Source organism: Prunus dulcis, chromosome 3, assembly GCF_902201215.1.
Source record: "Prunus dulcis chromosome 3, ALMONDv2, whole genome shotgun sequence".
Taxonomy (NCBI): Eukaryota; Viridiplantae; Streptophyta; class Magnoliopsida; order Rosales; family Rosaceae; genus Prunus; species Prunus dulcis.
Window position 1 is genome coordinate 19,372,328 of NC_047652.1, and position 25,295 is coordinate 19,397,622.

Consider the following 25,295-nt stretch of genomic DNA (forward strand, 5'->3'; position numbering starts at 1 on the left):
TGCAGTAGTAAGCTTCTGAGTGCTCTTAATATAATTACTTTTGAGTGCTCTTAAATGAACCATAAAATTAACTGAGGATATCCTATTACCAAACTATTTATTGAATTACTAATTTACCCCAATATAAAATGACCAAAAATGATATATTAAATTGTGAAACTAATGTAATTTTAATAGGGTATTGCTAAATAAACTCTAAAATTAACTGAGTACACCATACTATCAAACTATTTATTGAATTACTAATTTACCCCAATATAAAATGACCAGAAAAAATATATGGAATTGTAAATAAATGTAATTTTAATAAGTACACCCTACTCACTATATTCAACCCTAATCAAACTATTTTTGATAGCCAAGCTAAGCTAAGGTTGTACTTTTTTTTGCCTCTCTCCTTCTCTCTCTCTCTCTCTCTCTCTAAGAAATTAAAAAATAAATAAATAAAGGAAAAAGCCTTTTACTCTCTCTCTCGAGCTCCAAATTTTGTTTCTTTTGATTTGGGTGGAGTTGGTTTGTTTGACTTTTGTTAAAGAAATGATTTTTGCTATGTTTGACTTTCTTGGTTTATGGAGATTTGGGAAATTGGGGACGATTTGAAGATGTTTTTGGTTTCTTTTTCATGTTTATTCATCTGGGCTTTCGTTGTTTTGGTTCAATTGGGTCGGGTATGTGTTAAGAATTAGGTGATTAGCTTTTGGGTCTTTTTAAGATTCGAGTTTAATTGTTATTTTCAATGCAATGCATTTGTGGTTACTGAAATTCATTTTGGTAACATAGGATGATAATTTGCACTATAATTGAGATGCAGCTTCAGGTGGCTTGGTTTGCATTCCATTTTGGAGGCTGCAATCTGATTACGGGAATTGAATTTTAAATTGCTGGGCTTAATATGTCTTGAAGTCTTCCCTTCCACAGTTTCTCGTATTGTTTTGTAAGTTTATAATCCATTTAGTTGCTGAAAAATTGTCAAAAAGTCTAAAACCCAAGAAAAACTAAGAATTGAATAGTTTTTTAGATTTAGATTTTGTTAGTTAAATAGAGAGTACTAAGAAAAATTAGGGTATTTATGGTAGTTAAATAGAGTATACTTAGTTAATTTTATATTTTCATTAAAATATTAGAGTGTACTTTAATCATAAGGTATACTCAGTTAATGTTAGAGTTTGTTTAGCAACAATTTTTCTTCTTTTTTTTTCCCTTTAATGCGAGCTATACTTTAAATTACTCTGATCCACAAGAGGGGGAATTCGAACTTGTTACTAGTTTTAATAGCGTCTTCGAAAAATATGATGTTTTATGTTGGCAAACAGAAAATCATGAGTTTCTCTTGACAAACCATTCACCATCAAATTTCAAAACTTTCAACTTTATAACATGGAACACCAAAATTATTGTCAATAGTGGCATACAGAATCCTTTTAACTGGGAGTAAATTACAAGCATTAACAATTTCACAAAAATTCTAGTTGGAGTTTGGATTTGATCCAATATATTACACAAATTTCAAACAATGAGATATCCCTTGAAAAGGTGGGGTGATACAGAGCAAGTCTATCTGACTAGTCACTAATAACAAGTTAACAACAGCATACAAGTACACTGAGACACGAAAAACATTTAGCATTAATAAGCTGCAGCTGGAACTTAAAATTAACATAAAACCCAAATGTGGGAAAAAGAAGAACCCTAGTAGAAACCTAAAGATTATATTTGTATCTTTTATTTGTTGGAGCATCAAACACATCCAAAGAACTGTTCCAAGGATGGGGAGTTGAACACATTAGAAGCAGCCCGTTCAGTTCTGGTAGGAGAGATGTGAAGCTGATACTTGATAAACCTCTGCAACCAATAAATAAATGAATAATTCAGATGACAACCATGGAAATGAGTCTATACATCAGAACATGGGGCATGTGATTGATGAATGACGTGTAGAAAAACAAGGTAAGCAATAAGAATATACAGATAATTGAAAGATGATGTCAGGATTTGTGTCGACATGCCAATCTGGCTCTAATTGGCGAACAAAAGATGTTCGTCCATTCTCTGTGCTACAGAAGAGAACCTGCAAACAAATTACAAGGATTATGTAGATAATACAAGAAATTGAAGAAGAAAAAAATAACAGCATCCCAGCAAGTTGAATGTAATAAATAACTGAAATATCATTTCATCAACTAGTCTTACTTTAAGACTTGTAATTGTAAGTTGGTTTTTCAGATATAACAGACAGACTTCCAAAAATGAGTAAGAAAATACTAAGCTAATCAGAAAAGCACAACATACTCAAAAAACATCCTTCAAATGCCTATTGGAAATGGTGATGTTCCACTTCAACTTCTCTGGCTCTATTAAGTCGTGTGGGACAAATTTCAATCAAATTCATTACTTTTTCATTATGTGTGACCACTTTCTCACATGCTGTAGTTTTTTCCTAAGCAACAATCAAACACCAGTCATTTTTTATTTGAGGACCTATTGGACCTTCCCTCAATTATCTCACCCATCTTGCTCAGGGCCGGCCCCTAAGTTTCTGCAATTACTCTTAATTTCTTTCAGCCGAAATGGAAATATAGGGATCCAAGAATACAAGTACTGGTTAGTTTCCAAGATCATGGCTCATTCCAAAAGCTGTAGTGTAAGCCTTATGAGTTCAAAATAAAATTTGTTTGTTGATGGTTTATATTGATTAGCTCCAATTCTATGTTAGATTCATTAAAAGTGAAAGTACAAAAATGATTTCTTTCAAAAATAAAGAAAAAGAAAAAGAATCTGCATAAGGTGTAGAATGAAAAAGTAACCAGAAAGCCAAACACAACTGCCTGCACATAAAGCTAATAACAAGCAAGCAGGATTACTAAAAAAATAAAAATAAAAGCTGGGATTCTCAAAATTTATATAACACTATCAAACCATATATACGTACCTTTTCTTTCACCAAACCCCCAGATGTGAAAACCCCAGCATCTTCCAAAGCCAGTAGAACCTTTTTCTGAAAGCAAGAAGCAATATCATTTCACAAATGATAAAACTAATATTTACAACACAGCAATAGGCATAGATAGAACAGTAGAAGTTAAACATCATGAATAAGAAATGAAATCAAACAACATGCATGAAAACCTATTAATCTCATAAAAAATTACTGAACCCAAGCAAAATGATTGATATAAAGAGGCTTGCACGCACTTCAGTTTCATCGTCGAGAACTCTTTCCATGAGATACAAATCACAAAATTTTGTGATCTCCAAGAGTACTTCCAGCACTGAGTACCTCACAGTCACTTGTTTCTGCCAGGCACAAGGTAAAAAAGGTAATGTTAATCCTTTTCCAGTTATTAGTATTACAACTTCCACCACTAGATTTACAGAAAGGATGCTACTGGAAAGACAATCAAACACCTGAAGTTCTTCTGGGGTACTTTCCTCCAGGACTACTCCAAGTAAACGACAAGTTACCTGCAGATAAACTTTAAAACATGAATTTGTTGATGCAAAATTAAAAAGAAAAAACTTTCACGCTTATACAAATTGATCAAATTTGCATTACATTACATGACTTCCTAGGGTATCACATAGTAAATACCAGCTACATAACCAATATGACACATTCGAAACTTAATAGTTTTAATTACGAAGTGCCGCTAAATATAAAAGCAAAACCCAAAGGTCGTGTAGCTTCACTATATCGAGAAGACGAAACACGAGTTCTCAATGACACTTACCTTTCTTCCTTCACTCAGTTTCTGCCGAACTATTTGCCCCAGAGTTGGCTGGAATTAGAAAAGGAAAAAGAAAAAAAAGGATTAAGCATAAATAAACAATGTCAATACAAAGTGGCATGCAAACCCATCTGGCAGACATTTACCTTTACTGGCTGAAAGAACTCATCAACAACATTTTGTGCTCTTGTGTCCTCTGAAGATGAAACTCCTGAAGTTGTCAATGTTGCATTTGACTGTGAACTGATGCCAGAACTACTGGATGCAGGTGCCTGTCTCTTTGGTTGCCTTCTTTGAGGTCCACTGGGTGATCTCAGCAGCCTCCAGGTGAAAACTATTGCAACGGCAAAGCCCGCGATAGCCCCAATAGAACGTGCATTCTGGTAACATGGAAAAATCTTGAGACAACTCAACTTTGACATCTCTATTTCAGCATTACTTTGATACTTATAAGCCAAAGATGAAACGTAATAGAATGGGATAATCCCAAAAAAAAAAAAAAAAAATGATACTAATATACCTATGAAATCCACTAAACCCATCAGGCTTACAGAATTCTATTTTTCTTGTAACATACATTTTAGTCCGTGCATTTGATCTTGAAACAGAAGAAAAAAGGTAAAATATACCACTTGACAAGGTTTGCATTAGCTTCACTTACCTCTTGAGTATCTCTTGACCCTGAGTCAATTTTACTTATAGCTTTGAGTATCAGGTGAGAGCCAGTCATTGTACAAAAAGTACACTAATGCAGGAAATGCATGACACAGGGTTTCTGGGTACTAACTAAAAACATGCAGCAGATTCGCAGCACCCATCGCAATTCACAAATTGGAGATAAAGTAATGGAAATTAGGCTTCACTAAGTTATATTGAACGGAAAGGGCCAATGTTTGCAAGTATGTCTCTTTTTTTCCCACGCTACAAAGTATCAAATATGGTCATCCCAAATTTCTCTAATTGCCAGTTATGGATCATTTACGCATCAAATTTTCTCAAAAAAACCAACATCCTAAATAAATTCACGTTGAGATAAGAACCAAGTTGCACACAAATCAAATGAACAAACAAAATTGGAACATAAATTGATAAACCCATTAAGCAATTCAAGATAATTAACAGATGGCATTCAGATCCGTCAGAAAATTTGACAAGATAAGAAAAAAGCATGAGAAAGAGGTAAGAACCAGGTTGTGGAGGGAGATCGGGAAGATACTAGACATCTTCACAGTGAGATAAGCCCCGAAGCGCTTGATGAGCTGAAGCAGCTCTTCTTTCGAAGACTCAGTCATGGCTTAAACCGACGACAAGTCGTCGTTTTGAAAAGCTTAGGCGTCGGCGAAGCCAAAGCTTCTGATTAATAATCAGCGCAGGACCTCGGCTCCTTCCCCTCGCTTTTATCTCTGGAATTTACAGAGCGAAAACTTGTGCCTTTTTGTCAACGATTAGAGAGAGAGAGAAAAGAGTCTTTGATGCGAAATTGCGATTTTTTTATTTTATTTTTTCTCTCTGTGTGTTTTTTCTTTCAATAGTTTTTTTTTTTTTTCATTTTCCTTTTTGCTACTAAATTAAAAGCACATATTTTATTATATTATATAGTTTAAAGCTTTACCATATAGTCTATTTTTATCATATATGAACATTCTGATTTTGTTTTCTACATTTTTTTTCATACAAACGATTGGGGGAAGGGTGTTTGTATAAATATTCATTGAGTGTTTGGTTTCGAACCTCTACTCACATAGATAGAGATGGAATAGCTCAACCAATTCATGATTTTCCTATATTTCCCGTACAAGTAGGTTTTGTACGTATTAAAACAAATTATTTGACAAATCATGTTGTTATTGTTTACTAACTTTATATGGTGTAACAACTATTTCACAAATCAGATTCTTCTTGTTACCAAATTTATATGGTGTAACATGGTACTAGCCACTTGTTTATTTGTGTTACTACTTGAGGAATTTGTTGTGAAACCTGAAAAGAATTGGGCTTATAAGTTAAACTAATACCAGAAAGAAATTCCTGGGTTTAGCTTTCAACCTTATTTTTCCAATAGCAAGAATTAGTATTTGTGGTGTTCCTGTTTGTTCTTGATATTCTTTTGCTTTCTACTTTTGTTGCTTAATCCAGGTGAATTTAGATGAAGTTAAAGTGGGGAAAAAAACAGTAGAAGCACAATCACAGGAAGCATAGAATATCAAATAGGCCAGACAGAGAATAAGTGTTGCCTTGTACTCAAGGAAACTGAAGTTGGAACTTCATATATATTGTTATTAGCTACATGTTTCAAATTTGGAATTTTGATTAAGGGTTGGTATGGTTAGAGGATTAATTAAGAGCCTTAATTAGAAGGGGCCATGAATGGATGTAAAATGCCTTGGAATTCATCATATTTGCATAATATAAGGCATGAAAGGGTATAGCTAGCAGAATTTCAAAAGCAATCCAAGAATCTGTATGATCCTCAGAATTCAGCAGAACTTATGTTTCTATATCTAAGCCCACCAAACTGCATTCATAGTCTAGATTCTAGTTATAAACTCCAATAATTTCAAATGCAAGTCAAGAATTAATTCCTTTTGTATAATACTCAATTTTGGAAAAAGACAGTCACAAAAGCTGAAGCTTCTTCTTTTACATGAATGATAAGTGATTTTAACAGAAGAAAAAAAAATGGGAAAGAAAGGAAAAGGTTAACCATGAGCCTCTCTAACCAACATTATGAACCTTGCTAGCCAGAGAGAATTAAGCTACAGAAAAAAAAAAATTTGAAAAACAGTTCATCAGGTCAGTCCACAATCTTAGGTGGTGAGGAACTCTCTGTGTTTTCTGATATCTGAGGTGGTAAGGAACTCTGAGAATTTTCCCGTATTTCGGCCACATCACTGAGGACTAACAATGGCCTTTCAATCCTTTGGCATGCCCCATTGAGCATCATTTCTTTTTCTAAATGGAAGCAATAACTCTCAAAAACTCTAGAGCTCACCATGACACCAAAATCCAGCAGGAAAAGCAACTCCACTTCTAGTCTGTTCAATTCAGCGTTGCTTACTCCGCCAACCCGGGCATAAAATGCATTGTTATAATGCCTGCAGCATGCATGTTGTAATGTAAACAGAAGAACAAACACAATCAAAATTTACAGCAACATGAACATGGCAGACTTCTATGTGCTGGTGGTGTAAACAAGGGCTGACTAATTCCAATTCAGGAAAAATATTCTAGTGCTAAATCAAATGCAGTTTTCCATAGCAATTGATTTTATAGTATTCAGAGTTCAATTACTCTGTTGCAGCTAAAGCCATACAGAATTTGGGGCAATCTGAATCAAATGAATTACACAATGAAACAAAATTTGGAAACTTTCCAGCATATCATTGAGAGAAATCAAAATCCCAATTCATGAAAACAAGGAGAGGTAGATATATATAAATAAACTTACACATCATCTAGCATCTTGGAAGCAATCATAACGCTTGTGACCAGCAATCTATGGACATTCAAGGACAGCACAAGAGAGTCGGGGTGCTTATGAAGCAGCCTATCTATGTACACATACCCAACCACAAAACATGAAGGGCTACAATCCGTGTACTTGTAGAGCCTCTCCAAGTACTTGGGTATGCTTATGCTTGGTGCCCTCACGCCATGAAACACATTCAAGCTCTTCCCAATCCCAGCCGAGCCACAACTCTGTCCATCAAGTTGCTGGCTCAGGCCATCTGCAAGCGTGTTATTTCGAGCAACCAACTTCTCCAGCACGAAAGAGAGTATGGTTAACACTCTCGGGATAATCGGCTCCGGCCGGCCATGGTGATTGGTGAACTCGTCGGCGGCTAACATTTAGCTCATTATGGTTGTGGTTGCTGGTTTTCAGGTGGAAAGTGCGAGGAAGAGTTTTGGGTGGCTTAAGACTAGAGAGGGTTGGCCTTGCTGTGCATATTATCTGGGTTGGGTTGGGTGGCAACGACTGACGAACTGGGTGTTTGACACGTGTGCATACCATTCGGTGGCTGGAGGCTAGAGCTATCGAAAGGTGGTGGTTTGATAAGTAGCTTGGGAGTGACCTTGAGCCAATTGATTTGGCTTGAAGGGAATCCCACAAATGCATGCGATTTGGAGATAGGATTTTAATTGGCCAGCACCAAATCCATCAAATAAGTGGTGCCAATTGATTTGGTTTGAAGGGAAACTTCCTAGAATTGAATTGCGAAGGGGCAGATCCCAAAATTTTAGATGTTCTAAGCAAAGACAAAGGCATCATTATACAAATGTTGTTTCCAAAATGAAGTGACGTATACATTATCTCCTCACTGTTGAAATGATGAACCTATTCATTTTATAAACAAGAAACGTTTTTCATTTGTTCATGTAAATTGAAATTGAAAAAGGCGATGAGCATTCCCACTAGGGAAAAAAATTATACAAAGCTAGGAATGATGATTCGAGGAAGAGAATAACTGCTTAACGGCCTATACATTGTGGCCATTAGAAACAAGTAATCTTTCTTCCTCATTTGCAGTGTCGCTCATGGAAAGCTGAATGTTTGACTTAGAGTTCATCTTGTTCCACTCGTTTTCCACACGGAAGAAAACCCATTGAAAGCGACGGAAAATCTCCAAGGCCGTGATTGCGAACACGGTAAGGTAATTGTGGCGAAGATGGGAAGACAGCTTGTATGTCCAGGTACAACGCAGAATCAAGTTGCTACTTATCACCCAGAAGTAAACCTGCAACACATTTCACATAAAATAATTTAAAGGCAAGCCACAAGTTGAGTCATTTGGTTTGCATAGGAGTGTCAAGGCCACCTTGCATGGGATTAAGGAGCCAAAACCAACCAGGCAATGTGTCAAATAATTAGTTTGTTTATTACTACTACTGACACCAGAAGAATGGTATATACTTACCCATTTCCGTCCGTGTATGAGGTTTGACAAGAGATGTGCTTTGCCGAACTTGAAAATCCGAGTGAAACCACTGACAAAAGGAAATCAGATATTTAGAGGGCATGGCAAAATGATATTAATGATGCAACAAGTTGAAAGCATGAAAAATCTGTGTTCCAATATGTCCTGGAACATTTATCACTGATTTACAAAGAAGCAAACCATCATCAAACAACATAAAAAATTAAGTTCCCTCGTTGTATCATCACATGAGTTCATTCTAAATCTGGTTGCATGAAGCAGTGATTGCGTGGTAATTGTATCTGATGGATATTTCATTCCAGCAGTTTGTTAACGTGTTGATTAAGGTGACATAGGAACAAATGTGAAATATTAAAGGTCACAAGTTCAGCATTTATCTACTATTAATATTGTGTGAAATAAAAAGCATTTCACCTACCTCAAGTCCCAATCTCTAGTCACGTCCCAGTAGAAAGAGTACAAAGAGTTCAAAACACCTGATAGAAGCCAGAGGGGCCGATAAAAGTTTGTCCACTTCTCAGGAAAGACATGATATTTAAGGGCTGAAAGATAAATCACAGGTACTGCAGTTGAATACTTCAAAGCTGAAATCAGGAGCAGATAAATTTAGTACTGCAATGAAGGCAACAAATCAATCAATACTTCAATAGCATACAATGCAAACAATACAGTTGGCACGGTTGCAGTTATCACAGTTGCAAATGAAAATGTAACATGCATAAAAGTTCTATCTGTGAATGCAAAAGTGAAACGTTGAGAATTGACAGAAGTAAAACAGAAATTACAGAGACCATTAAAAGTACTTGCAAACTTAACTTTAATTAAGAGAAGGGGAACAGAATACCAATTGCAAGATCAAAAACTAAATTCGCATATACCAACTGTCTAGATAATAGGATGTGTTTAATGGATTTTGTAATATTTTATTTTACACAGCAGTGCAAAACAAAAATTCTCCAAGTGTCTCAAAAACATGGATGAGTGCCACTGAGGCTCTAGGGAGGAGAAGAAACATGTCAAAATGAATTGAGGAACAAATTTGAGGCCAGAGAAAAACATTGAAAAAGAAACATTTAAGAAAAGTGGCAGCATACCATTTAGAAGGGTTGTTTTCTCGCCAGTATCCTTATATTGTCGAAGGCATTGGAACAAACGAAAAAGGTAAGGCAAAACAAGAACCAAGGGGATTGCAACAGAGTGACTGCCACAAACTGAGTCAGCTTCAAACCATGCAATAGTGGCAACCTGTTTTCAAAGAAAACGTCTTAGAGGAAAAAAAAAAACATGTGAAGTATCACCAATATCTCTTTAACAAACAAAAGTCAAACAAGAACCGAAAAGATTGCAGCAGGACTGTCACGTGATCTCAATAATACAATAGCAAATTTTTTTTTTAAATATGAAAATCGACAAAAGATTATTATAAGTAGAAATGAAAGAATAAAGTTTTTTTTTTCATCAGCAGAAAAGAGAAAAATTAAAGCAAAAGGCATAGACGAAGAATCCCAACTCAAAAGTGAAACCCTAACCTGTCGATGGACCATTCGACATACTGATCGCTCCAAATCTGAAAGCACCTGCATAGAAATGACAATCATAATCAGAATAGAAAAGCATAGGGGAAATCAGAAATCTGATCACAAATGGCAAAGCATTTCTTGATTCTGCACTCCTATTAGGTTAACTGTATGTACTATAATTCCTTAATCAACACCTATATTCTACTTCTATAAATAATTAATTAAAAAGAAAAGAAACACATGAATGTATATAGATACACACTACACAATTATCAACATGTTTAATATATCACAAAGATTACACTCATGTGAAATGACTTGGATAATGATAAAATTAAACATAGGATGCATACCTTGGACATGGAGGTCAAAATATCGGCCAGGAAAAAGTCAGAAAATGATATTGCCTGTATTCGGCAAATAAGTAACAAACATTAATTAAACATCCTACACACAAACAACAAAAAACTCAAAGCACTAGTTGAGACCAGAATATAAACTCCATTCCTAAGCAACTGGAAGTAAGTAATTGGTTTGGCACTGCAGTGCTGCCATTCTGGGAAATTTATAAGAGGATAAGGTTCAACTTTCACTTTTCACTCTCATTGATGATTGATTAGTGAAACATACTTTCTAATACGTACAGCGGCTACGCATGCAATGGGACCCACATTAGCAATCATAGCAAAAGTTAGCATGATAAAATCCGTATTTCATACATTCAAGTTCTGAGAAAACCCTAATCAATTAGTCACATCCTGTTCACAGTGCTGAACATATATCCAGACAAAGTAGGGAACCATCTCTAGTACAGGGAATAATCATGAGAGGCAAAATGATAACTTTGGCCTTGTAGAAACTGAATCCTCTTAACAACATAAATAGACATTAGGAAAATAAAACTCTAAGCTTCTTAGAGGTTTTGCATGACAAGGGAAATCATATGACCACTTAACAAACATTTTTTTTTTCTCCTTCACAGTTTTCTAGCTCAAATTCCAAAAGATAAACAAGCATTGTGAGAAGTATTTTGCCAGTAAGTAGGAAACAAAAACAACAGACAGGAAAAGGAGCAAAGATTTGTCCTGAAAGAAACAAACTTGCCTGTAATGGGAGAACTATGCGCCAAAGAGTCCTTAACAAGTAAAAGCGAGATGACAAATAGAAAATATCAAAAGGGAATATCAAAATCATTGCAACAGCAGCATATAAGAGTACCTGCAGAAGAATGTATGTAAAACTTAGCATAATTACAAGATACTAATTGAAGGAAGGCAAAACACGGGCATTGACATTGTCAGTATGATATATAATGTTAGGCAGATAATATAAACAATCATAAAAATATAACTGCACCATTTATTCTATGCACTGGAATACATCATTTAGCTTGGAAACTTTGGTCATTCAAACAATTTCTTTTGAAAAGGCTGGTTATTCAAACAATTAAACTTTCGTTTTTTTAATCACAGATGAAAGTGGACTTATATAAGTATTTCATAAATCTTGTGAATTTTAGGTAAACACATATATAAACAGAATATTGAAAATAAAAAAGATTTAAGCATAAAACTTAATCATTACGGGAAAAACAAAGTCTTCAACATGCATAAACTTCATTGCCCACCACTAGTTTCCATTTACAATCATGCCTACAGAAGTGCTCAATAAAGAATTTCACTTGATATTAACAAAAACAATTGGAACCACTTTTTCCAGTCACAAAGTTAAGAATGCTTTGCAATAGCAGTTTTGGGGTGGCAATGTACTGCCAAGTCTCCTGTAGTACCCTTCCCTTTTATTTATAATAGTCATGTGTATATATATGTATAAAATTAGTATTAAATGCATAATATAAAAGTCATGTCTACAACAATGAGACTGGATGCATCTATTACACTGGTTGCGATGCAGCAAGTGACACTTCTCCATGCGAATAAAGATAAAGATATGCTGTCATGCTTGTTGGCACAACGATCGTCATCCATGTGGCACACTGCAAATAGCATATTGAATGGTAAGAGTGAATCAATGAAACAGGAGGTAAAAGAAGGAGAAAAAAATCAATGGCAGATATGCCAAAAGTAGTTGACCAACAGAATTCCATAAAGAAAACATGCAACCTCCTATTAACAGAAATAACTAAAATGCAGTATGCTCCTCACAATTATTTTTCTTCCAACAGCACAATTGAAGATATGTTTTTTAATACATTAAAAAAAACGCATTGAAAGCTACATGGTATGACTTCCTACCTTTAAATTAAAGAATTGTTAACAAAAATGCCACTATACACAGTCAAAACAGATGAAAAATATAATTCCATAAGAAACGTGAAAATACAAACTATGCATTACAAGCCTTATGTTTGTATAGCATAACCATTAAAGTCTGGATGACAACAGCACCAGAAAATAACTCTTAGGCTAATGACTCAAGATGACTGACTTAACGCACTGGTACCTTCCATATTTCTCTGTGGGTCAGATGATTTTGATCGAGATCAAAAATTTTTGCATAATTGACATTGGCCTGAGCAAACACCCATAGATTAATTCCCCAAAACCAAACCATCATAGTCTGCACATATCAAAAACAGAGGAAAAGATTTCAATATAAGGATATAGAATGCAAAAGTACGATAGGATAGTCAATTCTGAATAAGACACCATAACTAACCACAAGAAGTAGAGGATTATAATACAAAAAAGCCTCATATAGAAATAAATCTCGCAGATCCACACTCATCCTCATGACAGAATCCCATCCAATCTGCAAATTTAGAGGGTAGTTTGGTAACAACATCCTTGCAGCATGATCAATATTAATGTATTTTTGGTTCTTGTCACTTCTTATGGCATTAAATTCAGATCCTACAATCAGTAGAAAAAACAGGATTATATAGAACTGACCTTGCAACAAATGAAACCCCAGACAAAGAACAGTAGGACCTGCATATCAGATCAACTTAGAAACCAGAAAACGAAAACAAATAAATAGAATATGTGAAAACATATATCTGGCTTGCTATTAAAAACCCATCCTAATTATCAAAAATACTCTCAATGAAGCAGAGAAGGAATGACCACTTGTATTCAATCAAACTTTGGTGATCCATGCAATCTATTTCAGAATTTTAAATTTCCTTCTTCTACCAGGTGGAGAAGTTTACAATTATCTAGCAAAAAGCAGGAAATAACTGGAAAAATGTATATTAGAAATACACAAAAATATTATAAATAACGAAACCTTGAATCTCCATAACAAAGCTGGAGATGGCATTATTGCAGCTGTACTAATTGGCATGCTTCCACCCTTCATATCGTTTGCTTCTGTCAGATTCAAGAAACCCTCCTCAGCACCATTTTCGTTATCACTTATACCTGAAAGAATTTTTACTTTAACTATTAAGACAGTGAAGGACAAACAAAACCCCAAGGTAGATAATCTAAACAGTAACCACAGAACTCATAAGTCATAACCCAAACACTAATTGTACCCAGATCAGAGACAACAGGTCTGCTACCCGACTTTCTTAAATGTGGACTATTGGAAGGAACAGTCGCAAGACCTCCAAACATAGATAAAACTAGCAATTAGGAAATTTTTCCGCCACGTAGCCAGCCAAGAACCTGCAGAAAATGAAATCACAGGGAAATATAAAATATGCTTCCAAAGCGACCAAAAGAATTTGGAACCAATTGCCTTAAAGTTTGGGAGGTTGGGATGTCAAATAGAAGTAGAACAAAATAGTGATTTACAGATACAAAAGTTACTAGAAGGAAAACATAAATGGAGCTAAATGTTTTGAAATCCTGGACGCCATCTATAACCAAGTTCATTATTCCATAGCTCTGATGTGATACAATAACTAATGCAGCTTGAGAAAAAAAACAAAAACAAAAACAAATCAGAGCGATGCATCTGAGCCACAACAGAAGAACTAACCACAAAATTAAGAGCTTTCTTAATTTAAAAAAATTCGTCCCAGAAAAAAAAACACTTTATTAAAATTAGGATCCCTCCAACATCCAGCATTGAAGGGCTAACGAAAGACTCTTGTCTTTATGAAAAACCATCACCTAATTCAACATATGATTAGATGTATCAACAAAACCCGACCAATCCCATGGCATCAAAAAACTATAACAATGCGAATTAAGCACCTTATCAAAATTGTCTGCCAAATTCGCTAAAGCACTTCATGAACATAGCTTCTCAAAACCCAAATCCAAATTCCCACAAAAAATCCTAAAATCCCAGAAACACCAATGGATACCCAGTTCCCCAAAATTGAGCAAAAAGAAAGAAAACACCAGAACGAGCAAATGCAGAGAGGTATAATTGGAAAAGTTGAGCATGGATCAGATCCAACAGACTTTTTAAAAAGAAAAAAAAAATTCAAGGGTTTTGATTAAACAAAAGTACCTTGCAATGCGAACCTTTTTACGGGTTCGCTGGATCTCCAACCTGATCTGGTGCAAAAGGTTGATGGGGTTTGAGTGTGGACTAAGCAGAGGGAAGACGTAGAATGGCAATTAGAAATTAGAAAGAGGCCTATTTTGAAAATTAAAACTTTAGGGAGGGGGATTTTTGGGAATTGAAATTGAAATTTAAGGCATGTTTGGTTTCGCCTTCAAAAACGTGTTTTTGGACCATTTTTGTATTTACTATTTAGAGGCGATGAAAATGAGAAGCGTCAAATTGGAAAGAGACTTCGAACAAAAAAATAATAATAATAATAAATTGGAAAGAGATGCCTTTCCTCGTCCCCTTCTTAAAACACAAAAGCATCGGAAAATGTATACGGTGTCGTTTCCATTTCGGGTAAATAAACTATATGACCAGACGAAAAGGGAGTAAAAGCCAAAAGCCCAAAACAAGTACAAGAAGTTCAACAACAAGACAGGCCCAACAGAAGCCTTGACAGCTGAAAAGATCCAGTCAACACGCCAAAACAGCAAGGCATCTTATAATTTTGGTTTAGCGACACGACCAATTAATTAAGCGACTTTAAAAGAAAATTATTTTATCATTTTTAATTATATATTGATGCCAATTCTTGTCAAGACATGTTAATTTGGTGTAATGTTTCAATCTCATGCCAAAGTTTTGAAACAAAAACGACACGATATAATGTTATGTCGAAAATTTATAAACATCATGTTAATTTCGTATTGATGTTATATCCTTCACATTTTATCTTCCACCTTATTCTTATATATAAATAAATTTGTTGAGTCTAACTTTACTTACCATACATACCCACCAATTGCAGAGTATTTCACAAATAATAAAAATAGTAAATTACATCTTTTAAACCTCCACAACCTACACACTAATGTACCCAATTTATAAATAAAATATATTTTATTTTCTTCCTTTTCTCTTGGGTACAGGTCCTGAACAATATTATCTTATTAATTAGGGTTGTGTGTGTAGTGTGCAAATTAAAAGTGTACAAGAATAAAGATTAAGAAGAAATTGTTGAAGTTCCATGTATTGTGAGTGATTGGGTGCCTACGGTAGAAAGGTTTTATTTGTGATGTGTTATGATCAGTAAATTATATAAACATATGGGATCATGTAGAGTTATGAGATCAATTATGTGAAAGTGTGGTTACGAATTAACTATTGATTTAGTTTCTATGTGAACTCAGTAGTATATTCACAGGGTCCTATCCTAATTTTCAAAATTTTTTTTTTTAAATTGTTAAAGATAAATGTCACCTAAAGTTAGGCCTAAAATCTCTATTGCACCAAGACTGCAAATCTCAACGTTTATAAAAGATTTCACCGCATAGGGAAGTCAAATTTCCGAAGTCAAGGAGAATCCAGCACCTATCTCATAACTGTCGCATCAATCACAAAATTAGCTTTTTATAAGCACATGTCATAACCTTACATATTGTTGATAAGGATGAAGAATTTTGCAATCCTTTATAAACAGTCTCCATGGAACCTCCCCACAAGAGAACTTTGAGTTACCCTGAACTTGATTGAATACCTCGGAAACCTTTTATGGCTTCTCCACTGCATGCCCACGGTAGGCCTTTCCTTCAAGACCTTGGCTTCAATAATCGGAATATAAAATCCATCCCCATTGTTCTTATTTTCTAAATGTCAGTCTCCCAATTTTAGTTACCCAATACCCACCAAAAATATTGTGTTCTTCCAACTGTTAAAGTTCTTTAAATCTCTATAGTAAATTTCAAATTTGTACCCTAAATTTGCCCCTTTTAAGCCAACATTGGCCTTTGAAATTTCAAAATGTCTCAGTTTAGTGGCCACATACACTCTTTGTTGTGGGAGAAAATGAATGACAACAGTATGCTGAGAACACAATCACATTTTCTGTGGCCAACACACTTTGGCCACAGAAAACATGCGACTTATCTCAGTATTGACTACAGGTGCACACCTGTGACGAATACATAGATGTTTTCTAGTAGTGAGTTCTCAAGCAAGCTAACATACCTCGCAAATAACCATTTTTTCAAGGTGAGTCTTGTCAATATAGGTTAGAACTATCCTGTAAAAATTAGCCATGATTAAGCTCATATGATTTCTAGTTTTTCTCCGTCTTTAGGACTTGTGTTATATCGAGTTGTGCTATCCAATTTTACATAGTATTTTTTCCTTCCCATTTTCATAGTTTTTCCTGGCTTTTAGCTATCCAGTAACTACTAAAAAATATTGTGCTAGTTGGTCCAATTGCTAAAATTCTTTAAATCCATGAACACACGTATGATACTCTTATATATATTAATCTCTATAGTTGCTGTGTTCAAATACTATTTGATCCCTTAACTCTGATTAATCAGTTATTAATTAGTAGTGTAGCAAATTGCATGTATTACTTTATTAAATTAATGAATTAGTGTAGCAAATTGCAAACAACACTTCTTAAATTAATTTCATAATTCTTTGAATATATATTCGTTTGTTTCATTCATTTACAACGTATGTGGAAAGTGGAAGTAAATGGATGACTTGTTAATGTGGAAGTTGCTGACAATTTTAGTGTGCTTAGTATCTAGTAAAGGTTTTATTTGTGATACGTTTTTTTTTTTTCGAGAAATTCTATGATTGCATTCATAATTCAGCCAAAAAAGTCATTAGCCACAAAGGGCCAATACAAACTAGCCACAAAAGGGCCATTACAGTAACGGAGCGGTCTAATATCAAAATTAAGAAAATCAGGTATGTCTCCACCAACGATCAGGCAAGATCGAAGAAACTCTGGCATAGGCATCCCAACTAAGATTGCAAACTTAGAATAATAAAAAAAAGATAAAGCTTGAAAAAACCAAGCCATAACAATACAAATAAAACTCTCACCAAGGAGAGATGAAAAACTCTCACAAGGAGAGATGAAAAACTCTCACAAAAGGAGAGGTGAAAACTACACAGAGAACCCAAAGAGTCTCTGCAACTTATTCCAAACATAAAGAAATTGCAAAAAAGATGGTGGTGGAGATCTGACGCCGAAATGCAGGTGAAGATCCGACGCTGAGCCGCAGCCGCCACTAATGGTTGGATGAAAATCATAACAAAACTAAGACAAATAGGGAAAACCCGTTGTCTTTGAAATTGGGGGAAGAGGTGAAAGGAGGAAGAGAGGAAGAGAGGAAGAGAAGAGAGGAGAGGGGGGAAGAACAATGGCTTCTTCCCCCCTCAAGGTGGAAAAGGCTCTAAGAGTGTTTGATTTTACATTTTAAGTTGATCTAATAAAGTTTATTTTCGGTAAAAAAAAAAGGAAGAAGAGCATAATCCACTTTATTTGTGATACGTTATGTTTAATTTTATACAAATGTTATTCATACACATGATCGTGAATATATCATATACTCATGAAAAAAATTGATATGTATATCTAATATAACGTAGTAATTGTCAATGGGGTCTAGTCTAGAGAAAAATGGTATTGACCTGCAGACAAGAGGTCTCAGGTTCAAACCCCTATAAAATCTTAGTTGTGTATGTGTGAGAAACCCCCCTCCCGTCTAGGTTAGACTATCACTTGTACTAAAAAAATAATATGGTCATTAATAATGAAACTTTTGGTTGCGCTTTCTGTTGGTTGATTTCATTTTCCAAAAAAACTAATAATATTTTTTTGACAACATTATTTACCCTCTTTCCTCAGCTAATTAAGTTTGGTTGATGATGATCTTTTTAGAGATCTTACCTGTTTCATTCTATGGTTCGTTCTTGAAAAAAAGTAAACAACTAAATTGATAACACAAATTACCTATTAATTTGATCGTATTTCTATTTCACAATATTTAGAAGAGGTCCCAAGTTATATTTTCACCTTCCCGAAGAATGAAAATGTAAATGGTATTCGATGATACTTGAATTTTTTTTTGGCATGACACCCATATGTGTTGATCACTATAAAAGAAAAAAAAAAAGTGTCAACAGTCATCATTATTTGGTGACATTTGATGACTAATACAGGGTGACACCAAAAAGTCCTTTTTGACAGCCAAATTCTAGATTAAGATCTTGATCACGCATGCAAACTGGAAACTCGCTACAAAATCTTCACAATGTTGCAAAAGGACCTGAATCTCGCTCCTTCAGTTTTTGACAGCCATATTCTAGAAGTTCCTTCTTGTCTTTTGGTCTAGCTAGGCAGGTCAAAAAAATCACAAGTTGGAAGGCCACTTAAATAGTTCAAAAATGGTTAGGGCAAGTGGGTCAATTATTTTGTTAGAGTCTATCTATAAAACACCAAATAAAATGCTCAATACATCAACTAGTTCTGGCATTTGTTATACATTTGTTACAGCACCGCAATTTGGGCGTTCAACTATGAAGAATGATAAATTTACTTATGCTTTTTTGCCCTTTTAATAAACAGGATCGATTTGGCCCTAAAATCTCTATAAATTTCGAAATTAACATATAATTTCACCATTAAAGTTCTGAAGTCGAGGAGCGTCCAACACATGTCCCGGTCACATCCACAATCTCACTAGTCGTGAGATTAGCATTCGTAAAACACAAGTCTGAATCCTTAAAATAGAAAACTCAGTCTCCGCTCAACCTCACAACCACTCGCTCAACACACTTGATTAATTACTAGCCTTAATTAGAATTTAGAGTCACCCTACTCTTCAACCCTAAATACAAACAAAGTAAAGCCTTGCTCTCAGCAACTCAGAAAAGACCTTCCCTCAAGGTCTTGGCTTCAACTTTCACATCCGAAAACCGATCCCTAAAGGAAGAGCAGCGCTGGAGGCAACCGAAGACCAGCAAGTTATGAACTGCGAAGTCGAAAGCAGCACTGATCCAAGCCTTGCCCAAGCTGTCAACATTAAGTTCAACAGGAGAATCCCAAAGAGGTTCCCATATAACCCAACGTGGACTAAGACAGAAATCTTGGGTCCAAAGGCCAATTGATGAGACTGGCAGAAACCAAGTAAAGGGGTGGGTTCATTATCTCTAGTGTTATTTGATACAATCAAAATTGTTTCTCACTTTTGTTCTTTTTCTTTAAAGATAAACATTGTACTTTTGAGGTCTAGAGTAATAAGCATTTATTGATCTGACTGAAGAAAAGCGAAATATTTGACATCAAACAAAACTTAATTTGATATGATGCATTTGATTTTTCTATATTGAAGATACTTTCAAGCCTCTGTTTGATTATTAAAATTATTTTTAGTTTATAATTTTAGTTTTATGAATCATTTTTATCTTATTATTTGTTAGTTAATTGTTGTAAAGTGAAGAGAAACACTTGTGTACAACCGAACCAAGATAAAACTGTTTTGCTATCTTTGGTCAATCACGCTATGTCATGCTTAATAATACTTGGTATAATGTGATCGGCCAGAAATAAAAAAAACAATGTTATTCCCGTTTTATATAAGTTTTTTCTGAGTTAAAAGGGATAATCTAGCACTAAAAAATTCAAATAAGTAGATTGGATGCCAACTCAGCAAACCAGTTGACCACAAAAATCAAAAGTCTCCATGCATAGCACAACTGTGATCTTTCTTTTCGGAGCTACGCTGACTTGGCAACCAGCTTGTGACTGAATTCTCCAACAAGACCCACCTCCTTCCACTTGTTCACCTCCTTTGCCATCTCTCCAAGCCCCACCTTGCGAATGAAACGGACCTACCTCACACAAAAATATATGTTTCGAGGATCACATCTTGCCACGTGTCAAAAACCCAGAAAACCTACGTAAATAAATAACAAACCAAAGTCAGCTGCGTGCATGCCAAGGTATTGAGTTCTTAGTGCCTCCCTCTCTCTCCCTCTACACTTTTTATTTCCGATCAAAATACTTCCTTTTACAGTAATTAACCAGCCTCCATTTTCTTCCACTCTCCGATGGAATTCATGTTTGTTGATCCTGGCTGATATTGTTTCAATGTTTTCGGCGGGGTTCCGCTCCATTCCGGTTGGTGTGCTCTTGCCATTGCTCTAATTATTAGTTCCAATTTATGTTCATATGCATGATATAATTTTGTGTGGAACTGTAGTAAGGACATGCTATTCTCAGTCTCAGTTTTTTATACTTACTTAAGTTCATGTTTAAATTATTTAATAATTGTATTCGTTGATCCGTAAAGATGATATGATTTTGTTTTCTTTGTTTCAAAATTGTGTAGGATCAGATAGAACCTTTGTGGTTGGAGCCTAAAATCATAAAGCCGGAAATCCGCCATGAACTATCTTTTCATTTATAGTTTAGTTAGGAGGAATAAGCAATAATAGTAATAAAAAGTAGGTTATTGATTAGTAGGTTTTGATTAGAGGAGATAGAGGTGCTTATATTTACAGAAAAACAAAAATGGAGCCTCTATGTGAGTTTTGTGGGGTGGTAAGGGCAGTTGTCTACTGTAAATCGGACTTGGCTCGCCTTTGCTTGCACTGTGATGGTTGCGTGCACTCAGCGAACATTTTGTCACGCAGGCATCCTCGCTCACTTCTATGTGACAAGTGTAATGCTCAGCCTGCAATGGTCCGATGCATGGATGAGAAGTTGTCCTTATGTCAAAGCTGTGATCAATGGAAACATAACAATGGAGATACAACAACAGGGATGGGAGGGCATAGGACACATGCATTAACTTGTTACACGGGTTGCCCTTCTTTGTCTGAGTTTTCGAGAATTTGGTCTTCGGTTCTTGATGGATCTTCTTCAAGTGGTTTTGAGACTAATGGTGGTGGCGGCGGCGGAAATAATAATTGGGACCAGTCACTTGGATCAGCTCAAGTGCCAATAAATGATCAGACTAATTGCATTGGTAATGCTTTGGAACGTAGAGATAATAGTGAGAGATCATTTGGGGTTGTGACTAGCAAGTTGAGTGGATCACTAGATCAGTCTTCTTGTGCCAAGTTTGAGCCCTGGATGGCCAGATCTACTTTAATTTCAGCGAATCCGAATGGCATCCCTCAAGGTAATAAAGATCAAGCACCTTTCTTGCCACAGGAATCTAGCCTGTCAAAGGTAACATTTCATTGTAGTATTTTGACAAAATTTTAATGCAATTATACTTGATTTTAATGTAGTATATATCATTCTCAAGACGATTCGGATTATTGGATCAACTTGCGGTATCATCCAACCCTAAATGCGGTGCAGTAATCCAAACTTTCTATGTATTAGATCCTCTTTTATGGATCATCCTTACAAGAAATCAGTTAAATTGGAAACCATTTCATCATATATTTAAGTATGACCAAATACAAAGACGAACATATATAGTGTTTTTGATAAACACTGAAATGTTCATCATACATAATCAAATTATCAAAGGATTTTTCGATTTTTGTTGATCTTTTGCAGGGATGATTCTTATATGAGGATCTCCAATTTAGACAGTTCAGATTATTGGAGCACATTGCCGCGTGACCCTGACAATGCGATTCCTTTTGGTTTTTATAAAAAAGGATCCCAATTAAGAAGGGATTAGATATATACACCTTTCAGAAAGTAAGGCTTTGGGTGGTGAACAACATTGCAAGTAGTGTAAAATTAGGCTAATGAACTTTAAAGGAGGGCATAAAAATGACTTATAAAGTTGCAAAAAGTCAGAGATGTAGTTTTGAACTAACTTGGTTCATATGCTATTTCCTACCCTATCAACTTTTTGCTTAAGCTTGATTGATGCATTGCTATTACATCATATATACTACAGGGTTGTACAAATTTTAAAGATCTTGCAATTCAGGATAGCAATGATCTATGTGATGGCCTCAACATTGATGATGTTCCGTTGAACTTTGAAAATGCTGAAGGGATATTTAGCTGTCCACAAGGTCCTTCCAGATACCAGTTTGAGGATGGAGAAATGGATTGCCTATTGATGGAGAAAAACTTATCAGTTACAGAGTCTAATGGTCCAAATGACAATGCTGTACAGGTCCTCGCATACTTATTCTCTCTTGAAATCATATCTTTTATTATATGACACCTCTAATTTTTCTCCTGCGTTCACTCATCTAGCAAGGAATTGCATGACATCTTAGATATGAAATGATGATTCCGTTGCTACAGGATATATATAGTATTTTCATGGTCGCTGTGACATTCAAATTCCTGCTATTATCAATCCATTTTTACACATTACTTGTGCAGACTTTGATTTGGTAGGTTCAAAAATGGGACTATTAGGAACTAATATAGCTACCATATTATGGAAAAATATGATAAAAATGACTGGAAGCAAGATTTCTTTCTTCTTCTTTCTCTGCGCTTCGCTTACTTTCTGACGTTACCAGATTTGTTTACAATGCGCATGACCCTTTTTCCTTAGGCATCATCTTCAGGACCACAAGACTGCGTGGCTTTTCAATCCTCTTGTGGATCAGATAATGTGATGCCTGCCATGAACGGTAGTGCAAACTGCTTACTCATGAATCCTACTTGCAGCAGAAACATCAATCTGGGATTTCCTACCGGACAAGTTCATTCGAGCATGTCGCTTTCGCTGTCCAGCATGAGCAGGGAAAGCAATCCTGATTATCAAGATTGTGGTCTGTCGCCCATATTTCTAACCGGAGAGCCTTGGGACTCAGCTATGGAGGCTAGCAGTCCACAAGCAAGGGACAAGGCAAAGATGAGATACAAGGAAAAAAAGAAAACTCGCATGTATGTGTCTAAGCTCTCCCTCTGCCAACGAAGTATGTAAACATATATTTCTTCATAATCTTTCAATATCTGCTTATATTTACTTGTAGAGATTTTGTATTTCTGATGTGCAGGTTTGGTAAACAAATAAGATATGCCTCTAGGAAGGCCAGAGCTGATACTAGAAAACGCGTCAAGGGGAGATTTGTAAAAGCTGGTGAAGAATATGACTATGATCCCCTAGTGACGAGGAACTTCTGAGGCATATCAGAAAAAATCTCTCTTTAATTGCAAGACAAGGCCTGATTGGATAGAGGAAGTCCTCCGGCAGCCGTGCGTGCGTGCGTGCATCATGTCCCTGTACTGACTGAGATGACTGTGATTCCAAGATCATAGAGAAATAAAGTCCATTTTTTTCTTATCTATGAATTATTGTTCCCTTTGCATGATTGCATCTCCTTGATTGCATTCTGAACTCAATCATGTCTTCAATAATGATTCTTTTGGGTCACAATCTACGCAAAATCTTTCATTGCACTTCCTCAATGAGCTTTAATAAGTTCACAACAAGTAGGAACATCTAAAAAATTATGATGGATGAAATTGGTAACTAACTGTACGCTATAAACTCAGCCAAAGAATTTAACAATGGACTTCGTAGTCTCTACGTCCCTAAGTGCAACGCGCCTGGCAGCCATTACAATTTCTACATCCATAACTGCAACATAATTTCATCCTGAGCATAATCATAATGCTCAACATCAAATTTTAGAATGTGACAATTTTGGCATAAACATAATAGTCAGAGAGCAGATTGCAGATATCAGAAAAAGTAGATCTGTGATGACTAACAGGATTTTAGTGCATTTCCATTGGATCATATTCACAGGTTCATATGTTGGTAATCTTCTCTGGCTAAAATTTTGAGGAATAACCATGTTTCTTTCTTTTTATTTCTTCTTGTTTTGGTGGCATGTACCGTGCTAAAGTCTATAAAAGAGGAGGAACCGAGATCTATAACTTTTGACTCATGAAAAGGGGAAAAAAAAAAAAAGTTCTTAAAAAACCAAGTATAGCCGAGCGGCTATACTATAAACTACTAAACGGGAAAAAAAATATGTACGTGTTATATCCGGTAAAATTTTGAAAATTTACAACTTAAAAGTTTGGCCACTATATAATACTTTAATATTTTAAATTTTTTTAAATATATATTATTTTTATTCAATAATTTGTGAGAATTATATGTATAATACGTGAATTTTGTGTGTCTTATTGAAAATGTTGTAAAAAAAAAAGGTGTTTTAAACATGAAAAATAAGTATGTACATGTACAATACTCGTATTGTACATTTGCTTTTTTTAAAACTTGAATTTAACGAATATTTAAGACTTGTATAGAATACGGATGTATTATTAAAAAATACGTACGCATGTGTATAATAGATTATTGAACGTGAAAGTGGTAAATTCTTTATACGGGTAATAACTCTAGAAAAGTAAAAACTGAAAAGGGGACAATAGAGACTTGGGTATTGCCAAAATAGTAATGGATAATGCTCTAAAATACTTTTATCGATAAAAGAAAATCGGGGAAAAAATTAAAAGAAAAAAAGGATCCTCAATATATATAAAGAGTATAGCCAGTTGGCTATACGGTTTTAAAAAAATTAGAAAGAAATCAAGTATATCCGGGTGGCTATACTATTTTTTTTTTTTAAAGTTAGGAAAAACCGAGTATAGTCGGACGGCTATACTATTTTTTAAAAAAATAGGAAAAAACCGAGTATCGCCGGACGGCTATACTATTTTTTTTTTAAAAAGGAAAACCCGGCTATACTATGTATTTATAACATTTAAAAAAAAAAAAGGGGGGGGGGGGGGGGAACCAGGTATAGCTGCTCGGCAATACTATCTTTTGAAAAAAGATAAAGAACCCACCTTGCTAGTAGGCTGCCACATTTCAAAATACATATAGTCGTGCGGCGATGCTTTTTTTATAAACAAAATT

At 35.2% G+C, this 25,295-nt stretch overlaps 4 protein-coding genes across 7 annotated transcripts; 1 reads left to right on the forward strand and 3 right to left on the reverse strand.

Moving 5' to 3' along the window:
• Window positions 1-1,380: 1,380 nt before the first annotated feature.
• Window positions 1,381-5,271, reverse strand: LOC117622272 (peroxisome biogenesis protein 22). Its single transcript, XM_034352879.1, has 8 exons — window positions 4,913-5,271; window positions 3,872-4,105; window positions 3,729-3,776; window positions 3,406-3,462; window positions 3,193-3,294; window positions 2,930-2,995; window positions 1,967-2,068; window positions 1,381-1,842 (listed from the first exon to the last, which is right to left on the reverse strand). Exons 1-8 carry the CDS (start codon window positions 5,015-5,017, stop codon window positions 1,738-1,740), a joined length of 819 nt encoding a protein of 272 aa, XP_034208770.1. The 5' UTR covers window positions 5,018-5,271; the 3' UTR covers window positions 1,381-1,737.
• Window positions 5,272-6,326: 1,055 nt separating this feature from the next.
• LOC117622297 (cyclin-U1-1) lies at window positions 6,327-7,870 on the reverse strand. Its single transcript, XM_034352930.1, has 2 exons — window positions 7,174-7,870; window positions 6,327-6,820 (listed from the first exon to the last, which is right to left on the reverse strand). Exons 1-2 carry the CDS (start codon window positions 7,572-7,574, stop codon window positions 6,520-6,522), a joined length of 702 nt encoding a protein of 233 aa, XP_034208821.1. The 5' UTR covers window positions 7,575-7,870; the 3' UTR covers window positions 6,327-6,519.
• A 168-nt stretch (window positions 7,871-8,038) lies between these two features.
• On the reverse strand, window positions 8,039-14,876 carry LOC117622296 (SPX and EXS domain-containing protein 1-like). 3 transcript variants are annotated; one of them, XM_034352927.1, is made up of 14 exons: window positions 14,611-14,876; window positions 13,682-13,814; window positions 13,432-13,565; window positions 13,095-13,133; window positions 12,862-12,954; window positions 12,646-12,762; window positions 12,083-12,178; window positions 11,287-11,400; window positions 10,536-10,589; window positions 10,192-10,239; window positions 9,757-9,907; window positions 9,081-9,246; window positions 8,642-8,711; window positions 8,039-8,461 (listed from the first exon to the last, which is right to left on the reverse strand). In XM_034352927.1, the coding sequence occupies exons 2-14, from the start codon at window positions 13,761-13,763 to the stop codon at window positions 8,204-8,206; spliced, it is 1,422 nt and encodes a 473-aa protein (XP_034208818.1). In that variant the 5' UTR covers window positions 13,764-13,814; window positions 14,611-14,876; the 3' UTR covers window positions 8,039-8,203. The 3 variants fall into 3 exon arrangements, with proteins under 3 accessions (XP_034208818.1, XP_034208819.1, XP_034208820.1); XM_034352928.1 differs by having other exon boundaries at window positions 13,709-13,814; window positions 14,611-14,713; XM_034352929.1 differs by lacking the exon at window positions 10,536-10,589.
• Window positions 14,877-19,367: 4,491 nt separating this feature from the next.
• On the forward strand, window positions 19,368-23,647 carry LOC117622772 (putative zinc finger protein CONSTANS-LIKE 11). 2 transcript variants are annotated; one of them, XM_034353546.1, is made up of 5 exons: window positions 19,368-19,620; window positions 20,817-21,661; window positions 22,353-22,577; window positions 22,971-23,305; window positions 23,419-23,647. In XM_034353546.1, the coding sequence occupies exons 2-5, from the start codon at window positions 20,999-21,001 to the stop codon at window positions 23,543-23,545; spliced, it is 1,350 nt and encodes a 449-aa protein (XP_034209437.1). In that variant the 5' UTR covers window positions 19,368-19,620; window positions 20,817-20,998; the 3' UTR covers window positions 23,546-23,647. The 2 variants fall into 2 exon arrangements, with proteins under 2 accessions (XP_034209437.1, XP_034209438.1); XM_034353547.1 differs by having other exon boundaries at window positions 22,386-22,577.
• The last annotated feature ends 1,648 nt before the right edge of the window (window positions 23,648-25,295 follow it).